The 15,163-nt window shown below is 43.9% G+C and overlaps 1 protein-coding gene across 6 annotated transcripts in view; it reads left to right on the plus strand.

Annotated features, from left to right (window-relative positions):
- Positions 1–15,163, plus strand: part of DAPK1 (death associated protein kinase 1) — a 211,172-nt gene that overhangs the window by 156,440 nt on the left and 39,569 nt on the right. For all 6 annotated transcript variants that reach the window (XM_025281989.3, XM_025281986.3, XM_006071719.4 and 3 more), the window contains exons 12-18: positions 2,227–2,346; positions 2,813–2,911; positions 3,748–3,846; positions 5,264–5,362; positions 6,254–6,451; positions 8,039–8,236; positions 12,706–12,804. In XM_025281989.3, coding sequence (XP_025137774.2) covers positions 2,227–2,346; positions 2,813–2,911; positions 3,748–3,846; positions 5,264–5,362; positions 6,254–6,451; positions 8,039–8,236; positions 12,706–12,804 — 912 coding nt within the window. The remainder of the gene's footprint in view (positions 1–2,226; positions 2,347–2,812; positions 2,912–3,747; positions 3,847–5,263; positions 5,363–6,253; positions 6,452–8,038; positions 8,237–12,705; positions 12,805–15,163) is intronic.

The raw sequence follows: 15,163 nt of genomic DNA on the forward strand, positions 1-15,163 counted from the left end.
TGTTTAAGTTATTTGACTTGTTCAGCAACCCAGAAAACCTGAAATCTTGGAAATGTCAGGCCTGTTTTTCCTCTTCTCGAAGAGGGAGTTGGGATGGCTGATTTGATGTACTCTATACTTTTTGGTCCTTTTTCCTCTTTATTTTGATTGGCTATACCCACTACCTCCAACCTCCACCTTCTCACCCTCCTCTGCCCCTCCAACACAGTTTGATAAAAGAGAGGCTGGCCAGTAAAGGGGAAAGAGCATCTAATTTTCATGAACTAAAACGAGAGCCCTCTGTTTCCACTGACCTTGGAGAATCTTGAACTGTAATAGTACAAAAGGGACAGACAGCCCTGCTTCCAAACATACACACACACACACACACACACACACACACACAAACACACACAGCAGAAAATCAGGGCAAATGCAGTGGGGCTTGATGATATAGTTCATGGTAGATCAGAAGGCTAAACCCACTCTCTTTGTTGACATTGTATCGACTTCCAAAGGTCCTTGAGAACAACTGCACAATTTTTTTCCCTAATCCAAACTGAAACCTAATCATAGATTAACTGTTGAGATATAGTGGACACATCAAAATTCAACAAGACTTTACCTGACAGTCAGACAACGGGACTTTGTGAACCCCGGAGGAAAAGGAGACTCCAGAAAAGGCAGGAAGGGTGGTTCTGTGGGAACCTGCGGGCTCATGTAACTGAGTAGTCAGGGCTTCCTGAGTGGAATCTGGGGACTCCAAGGGCAAGGTCACACATCAGCAGACACCAGCTCTTTTTTTTAATTCCCTGAAGCTAACAGTTTTACTCAAGTTCCAGGTCTAGCCTTATAGAATGAAAAGAGTTAGGAAATACTAAAAAGAAAAAAAAAAAGAAGTTGGAGAGATGCAAGAGAGGGGAAGAAGAGGAAGAAATCTGGATTGGGAAATTGTCTGAGGGTGACAATGGAACCAAGACAAGATATAAACTATTAATCTAAGTCAGGTGATGAGAATGATTAAATCTTATAAATTAAAATCACAGAACAGTCAGTTGGGGGAAAATACATTGCGATGAAAAGTTTAGGGGAGGAGAGGGCCTGGGCTTGTGAAGGAGCTCCAGGTGGAAAGACCCCCCTGCAGCCCTCAGGTTCTCTCTCATCTCATTTCAGTGTCCTGTTGACCATGCGGTGTTACAGCAACCTGCCTGGTCCTCCGTTCTCCCCTTTCTCGTCATTCTCGCTTTCAGGCAAATGTTTCTTAGTCTTCAACTTGAAAAGGAAAACCAATGGTAATCTTAAACATGTATTCTCTACAAATAATATTACAGCCCTTGTGAAGCTTGTTTGAATTCAGATTTATAAAGAGAAAGCAGAGTTCAGAGAAATGCTTTCTCCATCCCACCCCCACAGGCAGAGGTTCAGCCTCTGTAGCTATGCTTTTCCAGATCTGAAATTGTAGTAGCTGTACCTCTATAAGTCCAAAACTTTTGTGTGGAATTTTTCTAGCTTATTTTTTTGGTTTTAATTTACCATATTTTACAAATATCTTATTATATATATTTAAGAAAGTATTTTGACAAAGTAGCAAAAATTTAGTAAATTTATTGTTCTATAGTATCTAGTTATTTTCTCTTTATAAATAGAAATGCATCCATTTTACTTTGTTTTATCTGGCCTTTATTTTTACATTTCTCCCCTTTTATGACCTTTTTAAAAAAAAATTGTGACCAACTTTCAGAGAATTTTATTATGTTATAGAATGCAGGAATTTCTAGTAATCAAAAAATGACAATCTGTAATTGCAAAAATCTCAAAGTAAGTCTTTCTTATTCAAAGACATCATTTCCTTGGTTCAATAGTTTTAGAGTCTGAGTTACACCTGAAATTTTATACAGTGGTTTCTGGAACTATATGTTTTGAAAGATTCCTAAGATAAACACAAAGAGTAGTTTGTCATCAATCATTGTCCTAAATCTGAATCTTCAGAGATGTTTGCTGTCTGGGTTATAAATCAGGTGACATAAAGTCACAGGTAAATAGTAGGTGGTATTAGTTCCCAACGTGGGAGGGGCAAAAGGTGACCTCCTGCTTCCCTTCATGACCACGTAGATTTGGGGATTAGATGGCTTACTTGCCGCCTGAAGGCTCCTTTTAACAAATGAGCCTTAGTCTCTCTGATGTTGGTAAAAGGAGCAGCATAGCCAGCTGTGTAAACCTTTTTCCCTCTTCCGTGTCTCTCTCAAGGATGAGGAAGACTCCTTTGTGATGAAAGCTATCATCCATGCCATCAACGATGACAATGTCCCAGGCCTGCAGCACCTCCTGGGCTCCTTGTCCAACTACGACGTTAACCAGCCCAACAAGGTCTGATGCTGTCCTGCCAGGGGGAGTAGGGGTCAGGGGTCATAGTGACTGTGCTCCTCCAAGTCCAAGGTGGAGAGAACCCATCTGCTTCTCCATTCGTCTTTCCTGTGTAAAGTCCATACTGTGGGGAAAATCACTTCTGCTTGGAAAGAGAATTGAATTAGAAATAAGGTCTTTGTGCGTTGAGGGCCTTTCTTCACACAAGGCCTTTCTATATGCAGCTAGCATGCCCCTCTAACCATGAAATTTTATATGTACTCATCTTGCAAATGAAAATGTCACTTTTGGTTGTGAATCCAAAAGAGGGCAGGCTACCATTTTCTCCTGTTTCTACTCTTGTCAGGCAGGGCAGGTGTGTATCTGTGGAGACACAGGAAGGTGTCTGGGGCAGTGGTGGTAGTTTAGGCTTTTCCTTTCCTATCAAACCTGAAAAACTGTAATTTTTTTTTTTTCTTGCCTTTTCCAGCATGGGACTCCTCCATTACTTATTGCTGCTGGCTGTGGGAATATTCAAATACTACAGTTGCTCATTAAGAGAGGCTCAAGAATTGACATCCAGGATAAGGTCATAATTCTGTTTTATTGCAAAAGGAATTATTTTTTAAGTATTTCCAAATGTCTCTAATCATAGAGGTAACAGAGAAAAATACCACATATGCCCTACTTCATTTCTCAGTTTCCTGTAAAGGGAGATGAACTGATGAAGTAGTCTGGTCCTGTCTAACAGGTTATAAGGGAAAAGGCAAACATTCATCTTCCTCATGGCTCTGTTACTCAGCATCTGCCTTTCTTTGCGCCCTGCCCAGATTGACTCCTTACTGATCACATTGACTCAGCGGTGTTAATTGATGTTATGTTTGGAGAAGTTTTCATTATCCAGTTAATCTCATCAGAAATGTATTTTCCCACATGTTTATTAGGGTAACAGAATAAGGAGGATATGCTTTGAGGTGTATACCTCACTGGGAGTGTAGACGCGAGTGATGACCAGCTAATTGTCGTTACAATAGATCTGTCATCAGCTTCCATAGACTTTCAACAGCGCTGTTAATAGCCTAGAACTGGCCCTTGACAATATAGGGAATTCTAACTGGAAGTTGAAATGAAGGTTTTAGGGGGAAAAAAAAAAACTTTTTATTTTGAGATAATTCTAGATTAAAAAAAAAGTCTAGAGAGATAATATAGAAAGCTCACTTATCCCTTTCACCCAGCTTTCTGGAATGTTCATGTCTTACATAACCTTGGTCCCTTTGTCAAACCAAAAACTGAAGTGGGGTTTTATTCCTCTTGGGAGTTGCTCCTTTGGTGTTTGCCATCACATAGGAAAAGAAATATAGCAACTGAGTGATGTGTGTGTTCAGATCCATCCGGGAGCGTGACTCTGCCTTGGTTTTTGTACAGGGTGGATCCAATGCCATCTACTGGGCCTCTCGGCATGGCCACGTAGATACCTTGAAATTTCTCAATGAGAACAAATGCCCTCTGGACGTTAAAGACAAGGTAAGGCCACTTCTTTTCTTATGGAAAGTGATAAAAGACTGCATTTGAGTGTTGGCATGCCATCTGCATCATGACCCCAAAAATAAGGATTCGGAACCAAAATCTTCCTACAGAAAATTTAATTTAGAAGTTTCTTTTTGCTGGTGACTTGGTCTAACATTAAAACCTGATTTTAGCTGAAATATGCCAAGTGGTCTTCATATTATGCGAGCCGTGAACTATCTTCCCTGTAACATGAAAACTCAAAAGTTCTGCTAGAAGGACAACCAGAAAGTGACCTGAGTCCTGGTCCTCCTCTCACCTCCTCTTCCTCTTTGACATGACTGACTCTGCTGACCTTGACCACTGGTACTAGAAGGGGTAATGAGACAGTGCAGGTAAAGTTAAGGCTTTGGGGATTAAAATGTTATAAAAATTATTAATTTAGGAAGATACCCTACTTTCACATACCATGTTTCATCCAGTCCACACAGTACTCCTGTGAGTTAATTGCAGGGCTGGGGCTTGCACCTAGGGTTCCTACTTTCTCATCTATATGTATTCCACTATGTATGTAACCCTTCTCTGCTTCTAATACTAGTAGACTGATTTGTTATGTTCAGTCAGGGCTGTCACATACGGTTGTATGGATTGTGCACTGTACCATACCTAAGGGAGAAGGGATGACATTCACATTCCATGTTCAGTTGCTCAGTCATGTTCAACTCTTTGCAACCCCATTGATTGTAGCCCATCAGGCTCCTCTGTCCATGGAATTTTCCAGGCAAGTATACTGGAATGGGTTGTCATTTAAAGACATACTTTTATTATAGCAGTTTTATGTCAGGTGGCAACAAATATCTCATTGTTTTAGATCAGTTTATTCTGACAGTTTTATGGCAGATATAAGTAAAATATCTTAAGAAGTTGCATCTATTACAAATTCACAGAATATGTTATTGTAGGGGCTAATGGTAATATTTATAAAAATCTCTGAGGATGTAAGAAATTATATTCTAAACATAGTGAAATCAGAAACTTGCTAGTAAATAAAACCTTGTGTTCAAGTAACTTAATATTAAACAAGGAAGTTTGTGTTTTTTAAAAAAATCACATAGCTGGAAGCATCAGTATATGAAGATTAGGAACATCCATCACAGAAAAGGGAAGACTCTCACCTGGTGGGGTGGGTAGGGTGGGTGGTATTACACACAAGAGAGGCCAGGTGTGTGAGTTTAATACTAGCGACATGGTGGACACCCCACCGCAGGGTCCCTGGCCCAGCCACCAAAGGGGCATCTGGCCTGAGAGGGACAGGCACCATCTCAGGGGGGACGTGGAGCCAGGCATGTGTGGGAGTGGGCCTCCAGTCCTGTGTGTTCTAGTCCCTGGAGACGATTCTCAGGGGCCTCTGAATCTTTGGTTGTGTCTTTTGCAGTCTGGAGAGACAGCCCTTCATGTGGCAGCTCGCTACGGCCACGCTGATGTGGTTCAGTTACTGTGCAGCTTCGGCTCGAATCCCAACTTCCAGGACAAGGTGGGTCACGGTAGCTGATGTCCTCACTTCTTCCTACTCTTTGCATGGATGCGCACACGGCCAAATGATAGGCTTGAGTATTTTGGAGGTGCATCCAAGTTAGGTTTTCTGCTTAAATTACAGAGGGCAGGGACTCAAACAAAAGCACTGCCATTCATTCATTCATGAATCCTCTGAACAACCCTTCAATACTCATTTTACAGATGAGGAAACTGAGGCAGAGAGAGGTTTGGGAACTTGCCTAAGATAGCACAGCTTGGTAGTGGTGGAGCTGGTGCTCAAACCCACACAGATTGGTTCCAGAGTCTGTGTTCATAACCACTACAGTGTTACAGCCTCTTGTAGACAAATATCTATGTGTCTGATGATGTTGGTCATGAATATGTAGACCTGATGACCAGTCCTTTTTGTTGAAGCATGGTTATCTTGGCCCTTTCTCTGCCAGAGCAATAATCCATTTATGTGACTCATTTTTATGCTATGTTCATGACAGGAATCTTGAGACAGGTTTGTTAGAGGAGTTCTTGCTCAAAGAAATGCTCTCCCTCTGTTAGTAATCACAAATGAAGTAAACTATTGCACTTTCACAGGAAAGATGCTATATATCCACACACGTAGGGGCTCCATTGTTCAGAGGAGCAGAGCCCGTGGTGCCAGTGGGCTCTGCAAAGTCAATTGTCAGTAAAATGCTGGAGAAAGCTGGATTTGAATTAAGGAAAGGCATCAGACCCAGCCCATTATTTCATGTTAACATTTTGCTCCGATAACTACAAGCCCTTTCTCTCCACTGCCTTGAGTTTGCTGCCAAATTTGGTTAGGACTCTCACCATGCCTGTACTTTCTCTCATCTTATTGCATTCTCCTCTTCTCTGTGCTTCTCTCCTTGGCCAGGAAGAAGAAACCCCCCTGCACTGTGCTGCCTGGCACGGCTATTACTCTGTGGCCAAAGCCCTTTGTGAAGCCGGCTGCAATGTGAACATTAAGAACAGAGAAGGCGAGACCCCCCTCCTGACAGCCTCCGCCAGGGGCTACCAAGACATCGTGGAGTGTCTGGCCGAGCACGGAGCCGACCTTAATGCATCCGACAAGGTGCTTTGTGGGTGAAAGTATCCCACTTGCTGAAAAGTCATCTAGTGGGGGCTACAGGGACCACAAGACTTCTCAATTCGTTTTCCTAAAATAACTTAGATGCCACAGGTTATAATTATCCTTTCTCTTCTCCAATCTAAACATTCTATGATTCTCAATTCTGTTTCATAATTAATGTTCATTTGTGGGATGCAGCAAAATTTATGAGATGGTCAAATAATTCAAGTCTCTATTTTATTTTTAGCTTTTTTAGCTTTGGAGCAGGTACAGTGATGATCATGGAACCCAAGACAAATCCTCATTTAGTACTGAAATTGGCAACGCACTATTGATTTGTAGATAGACAAAGAAATAGGTGGTTTATTTACTTCCATCACCTGCTATTTTGTAGAAAGACAATAAACTATTCTTATTTGTTTGCTAACAATTCTAGACAAGGTTTCCCTTCTTTAATTAAGCAAATTCAGCATAATCTTTTCTTATTGTGAACTGCAGTGAAACTGATGCTACCATCCATGGTGGTTTTGGCACACTGCAGTTCATTTAGTCACTGCCCTCTGTGGAGTATTCTCTTGGTACAGAGCAGCGGTTCTCAAGTGGGCAGTGACCTTGCCCCCAGGTGACATTAGGTAGTGGCTGGAGACGTATTTTTGGGTCGTCACAGCGAGGATAGGGTGTCTAGAAGATAAAGACCAGCGGCTCTGTTGAACAGCCTGCAATTCCTAGGACAGGCCCCAAATTTTAACAGGACTGAGGTTGAACAACCCTAGAGTTGATGAGTTACAGAAATGCTTCTAAGCTCCCCCTACCCAGCTCCTAAAACTCAGCACTTATCTTCACCAGGGGCTCTACAACAGGAAGAATGAACTCCCAGGCTGGTGCTGTGTGGGTGCAGAGGTTAAATATGTTTTATTTGCTTCTTAGGGCTTCCCTGGTGGCTCAGTGGTAAAGAACCTTCCTTCCAGTGCAGGTGACATGGGTTCAATCCCTGGGTTGGGAAGATTCCCTGGAGAAGGAAATGGCAACCCACTCCAGTACTCTTGCCTGGGAAATCCCATGGACAGAGGAGCCTGGTGGGCTACAGTCCATGGGGTCACAAAAGAGTCAGACACAACTTAGTGACTAAGCAACAACAGTTTGCTTCTCATCTATGTGATAGCACATCACCTGCTCTCAGTTTCTCAGAGTGAAAAATAAAATAATAAACTCTCTACTTAGGAAGTTAGTAAAGATCACTGAGCAAATGTTTTCCAAATACTTGATAAAACAGGCCACTGGAGAACCAACAATAATGTAAGTCCTATGAATTCAGACACAAGAAGGAGTGTGGTGTCTTCCTACCTGAATGTACTGGCCAAACCTAGATTAATCAAACTGATGGTCAGCTCAGCCCGTGATTATTCAGAGTGAGACATGTGGGGCCTCACCTCAACCCCACCAGGAGTAAAGTTTGTGGTTTTTAATCCTCCTTCAGGCTTTGCAGTAACGGTCCCGTTACCAGTTAAACCTGACCCAGTGAGGCTAGAAAGGCAACCAGCCAGTCCCACATGCCCAGTCAAAACTGCTCACAGCCGGTGTTTGTTACAGGATGGACACATTGCTCTACATCTTGCCGTGAGACGATGTCAGATGGAGGTCATCCAGACTCTCATCAGCCAGGGCAGTTCTGTCGATTTCCAAGACAGGCATGGCAACACCCCCCTCCATGTGGCCTGCAAAGATGGCAATGTGCCCATTGTGGTGGCCCTCTGTGAAGCCAACTGCAATTTGGATCTCTCCAACAAGGTAAAGCTGGAGGGAAGATCTCTGCACAGTCTCTGTGTCTACCTGCTTCTGGGTTTGGGCAAGTTTCTCTCTTCACTGTTCAAAGTCAGTATTGCTTTTATGGACCTGTTCTTTTTCATAGGGCTCGCCACTTTAAGTGTATTTTGCATATGACTTTTTAATAATTTCCTATAGTTTACTAATTTAATAAATTGTTCAACAATTATTTAATTATTAAATAAATATTATATAGGAAATTATTTAATTTCCTATAGACTATTAATTTAATAATAGTCACAGAAAAGTATTACATTAATACTTCCTGCTGAGACTAGCTTACCATTTATGAGCATCTAGAAAGAGAGCAGAGAAGGCAATGGCACCCTACTCCAGTACTCTTGCCTGGAAAATCCCATGGACAGAGGAGCCTGGTGGGCTGCAGTCCATGGGGTCGCTAAGAGTCAGACATGACTGAGCGACTTCACTTTCACTTTTCACTTTCATGCATTGTTGAAGGAAATGGCAACCCACTCCAGTGTTCTTGCCTGGAGAATCCCAGGGACAGAGGAGCCTGGTGGGCTGCTGTCTATGGGGTCGCACAGAGTCGGACACGACTGAAGCGACTTAGCAGCAGCACCAGGAGCAGGAGCAGAAAGAGAGAGAAGGAGGGAGGGCAGGGGAGAGAGTGTGTGTGTATGTTCTCTTCCTGGAGAAGAATCAAAGAACATGGTACAAACCAGGGTACTGAGTGTTCAGGAAAACACCTAATGAGTTATATGATTGAAATTCCTAGAACCAGATTTCTCCAGTTTCCCTCATTTGAGAGTTTTATGGTCAAAAATTCATAACATCTTTCTTGTGCTAAATAAATTTGGTGAGACTAAGGGGATACTATCATTTGGTGAATGATAAAGAAATAAAAATCCCCATATGTTGACTTCTAGAAATTCTAGAAATTAGCTAACACCTTTTCTTTTCCCTGAATGCCATCTAGATTTTCATTACCAAGTATGGTAGAACAGGTGGATAGTCATGTGGTTCCAGCTCTGTAACTGTATGAAAGGCAAGCACTATTCTGTTACCATTATGTTAACAACAAAGTCCAAGTAGAATTAATTTTGTAATTGCAGGAAATATTTGTTTATAAGTGGCAGACATGATACCAGCAGAATTTAATATGGTTTGTTTAAGCTAAAAGAATAACTGAAATGCCTGGAAAATTATGCTTCTACCAAAAAAAAATCCTTCTTGCATATTATGTGATTAATTCTAATAGAAATTGAAATAGGTAATCTTCATATTCTGGAAATATGAAAAGGCAATATCCTAAGTCCTAGCCATCAGCTGCTGGTTGCTTTCTTAGTTTATCCTTTTCTAATCTTGCCAAGTCAGTTATATAAGTGGCTTAAGGAAGAAACTAAATGTAATATAATATTAAGCAGCATCAAGAGGTTGGCTTTCCTTCCAGGAGTCTTTAAATGAATAAAAAGCAGCTTTAGGGACCTCGTGGCACTCATTTGAATGGCTGTGACTTGGCCATTGTTCATGGGGACTTTGTGAATCTTGCACCTTCAGAAGAGCTGGTGTCAGCTTGTTTTTCTCTTCCATTTTTTTGTTGCTTGTTTTAGGAAAGATGATGAGGTCTATAGAGGAACTTAAAAAATGTACAGAAAAGTAAGAGAAAGGCCTTGCTTCCCCAGAAAGCATATCTGACTTTACATGGACTGACCCTGGTAACCAATTGCATGGCCATGGCACAGTGACAGCCACGTCGCCCAGGCAGACTGTCACTCTTTTCCCGTGCCCTGCCGTTTCCTTACCTGGATTCCATTCCCCCAGAGATACACACGGCCATTCAGATCCTACCCCTGTCATCAGTATGTGACAGGAGCTTGTCACGATTTCTGACAGTCATTGCAGTGAAACAGGCATTTCTCTATGTGCCTTCTTCTCACGTGTAAATCGGGAGACTGGCTATTTAACTCGGCTGCATCAGGGAATGTGGGAGAAGAGAAGAACTGGACGATACAGACAGCACACCCTCAACACTTTGTTCTCTTCTGGATTGGCTCTTCTGATCAGCAAAGGGAGAAAAAGCATGTTGACACATGCATAGGTGTACACGCACATACACACACACACACACACACACAGATGTGCGCACACACCCAGGATCCTGCCCAAGAATTCCGTGCCTGCCAGGTATAGATGAACGAATGCCTTTTTCTGACAACACTGTGCCAGGTGCGATGTGAGGGGGCTGGGGGTGGGCAGCAGGGAGTGATTCTTGTCCTCAGGCTGCCTGCAGACAGACACAGGGACATTTTACTATAAGAGCATCTCATGTTATAACCACTACTGTGATAGAGACACGGGCGCTCCAGAAGCATGGGCATCTGGACACTAAAGAAACTGGGAAAAGCTGTTCACAGGTGATTATTTTAAATGATTGGGATTTGGACAGATGGAGAAGAGGGGAAAAGCATATTTCAAGAAGAGGGAGGCAGCCAGGAAGGGGAATTGAGTCCAGATGGTGAAAGACCTTGAATATAATGTTAAGGAGTTTGAGTTTTGTTTGGTCAAACATTGGAGGCCATCAAAGTGTAAACTCTCCTGGTCTTTTATTCATCATATGTCTCTTCCTTGACCCTTTCCCCTTCTATAAAACTATGCATCTTGTTACCCAGGACTGTCTTCCTTACACAGAAATCCAAACACTTCCTCCAAATCTTCCAAACCAACTCCTTACTTTTCACTTTAGCTCTGGGGTATTTGAGAGCTTCATATCTGTTTTCTAAATGACTCTAGGAGTTAACAGTAAACAAAACATAAACATGCACACACACTGCAGCATTACTTATAGTAGCAAGAAATGGAACCACCTTAAGTGCCCATCCTCAGCAGGCTAACTAAATAAGTTATGATATGTCTAAATATTGAATATTATTCAGGTATCTGAAAGAATGTAATAGATTTCCTTATAGACCTGGGAAAGTATTCTGTCTGTTGTCAGATGAATAAAGCAAGTTGACAGAATGGAAGGTGGAATATGATTATGTCTTCGCTTTTCAAATTATTTCTCTCCACTTATGAATTCGTAGAGAAAAGCCTGGAAGGTTTGCGTTGGGCTAGCTCTGAGTGGGAGAACTTGGAGGAGTGGAAGGAAAAGACTTCATTTTTCTACTGTGTATCCTTCTATGTTGTTTGGATATTAAATGAGCATGTGTTACCTTCTTAACAAAAACCTACATTTATTTGCACATAAACAGCACAAAACAGAGACAGCCAGACTTGCTCAGTTCATAATTTCCATTGTGTAAAGTAATTTATTTTTTTCTGGTTTCCCCAGAGCAAAAGAAAAACCTTAATAAGTTCCAGGAGTTCCCTAGTAACCTAATGGTGAGAATTCTGGGCTTTCACTGCCATGGCCCAGGTTCAGTCCTGGTCAGGAGCTGAGATGCCACAAGCTGTATCGCGCAGCCAAAAAAGAAAAAAAAAAAAAAAAATTGTTTAAATACGTTTGTTGTTGTTCAGTCGCTCAGTTGTGTCCGACTGTTTGCTACCCTGTAGACTGCAGCACTCCAGGCTGCTTAAGTTCTGTTTATTAAGTTATTCAACCCAAACAACCTAATATTTCAGGAGCTGATGGAACAAACGATTCACATAAATTGAAAGAAAGCTATTTTTATTTAATTCTCAATTGACCACAGTTGTGTACTAATGGAAGGTGTGTGCTTGTTGGGCACCTCACGACTCTTTAAACCTTGGACTCAGAGTGGACACCACCACCCCATATCCTGTTCTATGTGGATCTTCACAAGATGCCTGCTTTGTATCACAGCCGCCGCCAGCCCCGTGCTGTGCATACACAATGCCACTGAAAGGAAGGCAGTTCCAGCTAATTTGAGACACTGAACTACCTGAAGCTAGTAATTTCCCTGGTGTCTGAACCTGCTGGTTCCATCAAAAATTTAAATCCTCTTGAATACACTGCAGTGCCCCCAGATACCTTGGCACAAGGTTTGGGAGCCGTAGGCAATCAAGACTGCTGGGTATGGCCATGGCGTTTCACCTCATTAGAGCGTCTTCACTTTCTGTCCTTCCATGCCTTCTTCCCTTGCTGTATCTAAATCTGAGCCACAGTGCAAATCTTTCCAGAACTTTGGGGCCTTCAGCCCTGACTCATGCCTCCTTTCTGCCAGCACAGCAGGAGACTTAATTTAGTTATTTTATGATAAGCCTCCCACTCTTTCAGCCTTTGAAGTTTTATTTTAAAGTCATTCTGTTAGCTGAGAAATACTTGAAAACATTTTGTTTGGCTTGCCTCCCCAAAGAGATGGCAAGTTTCTGGAGAAAGGAGACCTCGCCTCCTATCTCTTCCTTGTGGCTCCCAGATCCTTACACAGTGCTGGCCCCATGAGATTCCCTCCACACATGTCATCCTCGGCAGCAAGAGTGAGGACTCTCCCGGGTCTTTTTGTCTCCTGCAGTATGGACGGACGCCTCTGCACCTTGCCGCCAACAACGGGATTCTGGACGTGGTCCGCTACCTGTGTCTGACGGGCGCCAATGTGGAGGCGCTGACCTCGGTGAGTAGCCCTCTGGCAGAAGAAAATGACTGCAAATGTCTCAGGCCTCGAGGGCACGAGAGGGAAGGTATTGCTTGGCAACTGCACTGCGAAGCAGACAGGCTGCTATTAAGCTTCAGCTCCTCCGCAGGCAGTTATGTAAACATCTGCCCACACAAACCCAGGGTAAGATCTTGTTAATGCCTCATCCTCTCCTTTCCCCAGACCCGCACTGCGGGGAACACCTGCTGTTTCCCACTAGCCTTTTCATTTCCTGTGTTACACAACAGGCCTTCATGTTTTGTATTAGCTTGTGTGTTTATCTTTCCTAAGTGTGCCCCCTCCACTGTGGGGGACTGGAGGGGCCATGGGCTTTCAGAGAAGGAGGAGGAAGGCCCCTCGGTGTGGGGGGGAACAGGTGACAAGAGCTGTCCTCTCGTCTTTGAAAGGTCTGGCTTTGCTTTTAGGCCTGCATGTGTGCAGTAGTGTCCGACTCTTTTGCAACCCTATGGACTGTAGCCCACCAGGCTCCTCTGTCCACAGGATTCTCCAGAATACTGGAGTGGATTGCTGTGCCCTTCTCCAGGGGATCTTCCCAACCCCAGGAACCTAACCCGCATCTCTTGTGTCTCCTGCATTGGCAGGTGGTTTTTTTTTTTTTTTTTTTTTTTTTTACCATAGTATCACCTGGGAAGCCACAGCATATTTTAAAATGAGGTTTCTTTAGTTTCCTTCACTCCTGACACTCCCCATTCCAGACCTGGTACCTCCCTGCAGAAGAAACCCTTTGATCCTCATTTCGAGGATACCAGAGAGGAACAATGTGTCTGCGGATGAGATAAGGTTGCTGTTTTACAGCTGCAGTGAAACATTATCTTTTGAGCTGTTTCTGGCCCGGCAGTGGGTTGAGTTTCCACTGGCTCACGTGGGAGATTCCTAAAACTCACAAGAGCTTTGCTAACACAAATTGTTTCTTTAGAGGAGACCCACTGGAGTTTTAAAACATGGCAGCTAACCTTGGGAAAATCAGGGATCTGAAGCTGGAGAGTCATACAGGGGATGGCAAACTGTGGACCACAGACGAAACTCAGCCTGCTGCCCGCTTCTGTTAATAAAGTTTTATTGGGACATTGCCGTGCTTGTTTACATATTGTCTGCAGCCATTTTCACTCTTCAAGGGGAGACTTGAGCAATTGCAGGAGAGACCCTAAGGCCCTCAGAGCCCCATATATCTGCTCTCAGGCCCTTTACAGAAAATGGTTGCTAACCCCTGGCCTAGGGCTTTGCCTCCCTGGCTGCACAAATGTGACGAGAATGTCATTCCCTGCCCACAAGCTGGGGGTCTGTTTCTGCAGTGTTGAGCCCTGAGCTGGGCTCCTCTGCAGGTCCAGTGATGACCAGTGCTCTACATGGGACTGGGCCTTCTTAGGGCACCTGCTCACCCATCACAAGCCCACCCACAGCCACCTATGAACCTGATGTGCCATTATCAAACTTTCCCCAACCATGGTTGGGCACTCAATCCAGTTACTCCACAGTAGAGCGCTTATATATATTTTTACAAGAAGAAATATTTTTTTTTTACAGATATTGCCTCATAAAAAGTAAACTGTCGACAATGGCTGTGAAGATGCCAGCAGCTGCTCCTGCTGCCAGCCTGGCAGTGTGGGTCAGGGTCTTGGGCCTCTGCTGGGTCCTCAGGCTTCCCCATGACCTCTGTGAAAGTGAAGTGAAAGTTGCTCAGACGTGTCTGACTCTTTGCGACCCCATGGACTGTAGCGTGCCACAGTCCTCTGTCCATGGAATTCTCCAGGCAAGAGTACTGGAGTGGGTTGCTGTTCCCTTCTCCAGGGAATCTTCCTGACCCAGGAAGGAATCGAACCCAGGTCTCCTGCATTGCAGATGGACTCTTTGCCAGCTGAGCTTCCAGGGAAGCCCTGACCTCTGTGAGGCCACAGCTGTCTCCCCATGCCTTCCCCACAGCAGCTGCCCCCAGCCTTGGGCTCGCCCTCTGGAGGCTCTCAGGTGTACCTCCCCTCCCTGCCAGCTCACTGCAGATGCTCCTTCTTGGTCCTGCGAGTCCACTTCCTGGGGGCTCCATTGTTTATTCATTCAGCAGATACTGAGCACACACTGCACACCGGACAGACATGAGGGCCACAGTGGGGCTGCGATAGGCGAGCTGGCCCTCCCTTGAGAAACGTCCAGTCTAGTGGGAGAGTCAGAACCAAGGGTCACAGCAAGGGTCACAGTGAATATGCAGCTACAGAGTGGGTCCTGAGCCAGTTGGCAGCCAGGGTCCCCATGGGTTTCCAGAGGTCAGGAGCACTCCTCAGAGAAAGAGGAGGACAGTCTGACCCCAGAAGAAGGACCGTGGGCT

Source organism: Bubalus bubalis, chromosome 3, assembly GCF_019923935.1.
Source record: "Bubalus bubalis isolate 160015118507 breed Murrah chromosome 3, NDDB_SH_1, whole genome shotgun sequence".
Lineage (NCBI taxonomy): Eukaryota > Metazoa > Chordata > Mammalia > Artiodactyla > Bovidae > Bubalus > Bubalus bubalis.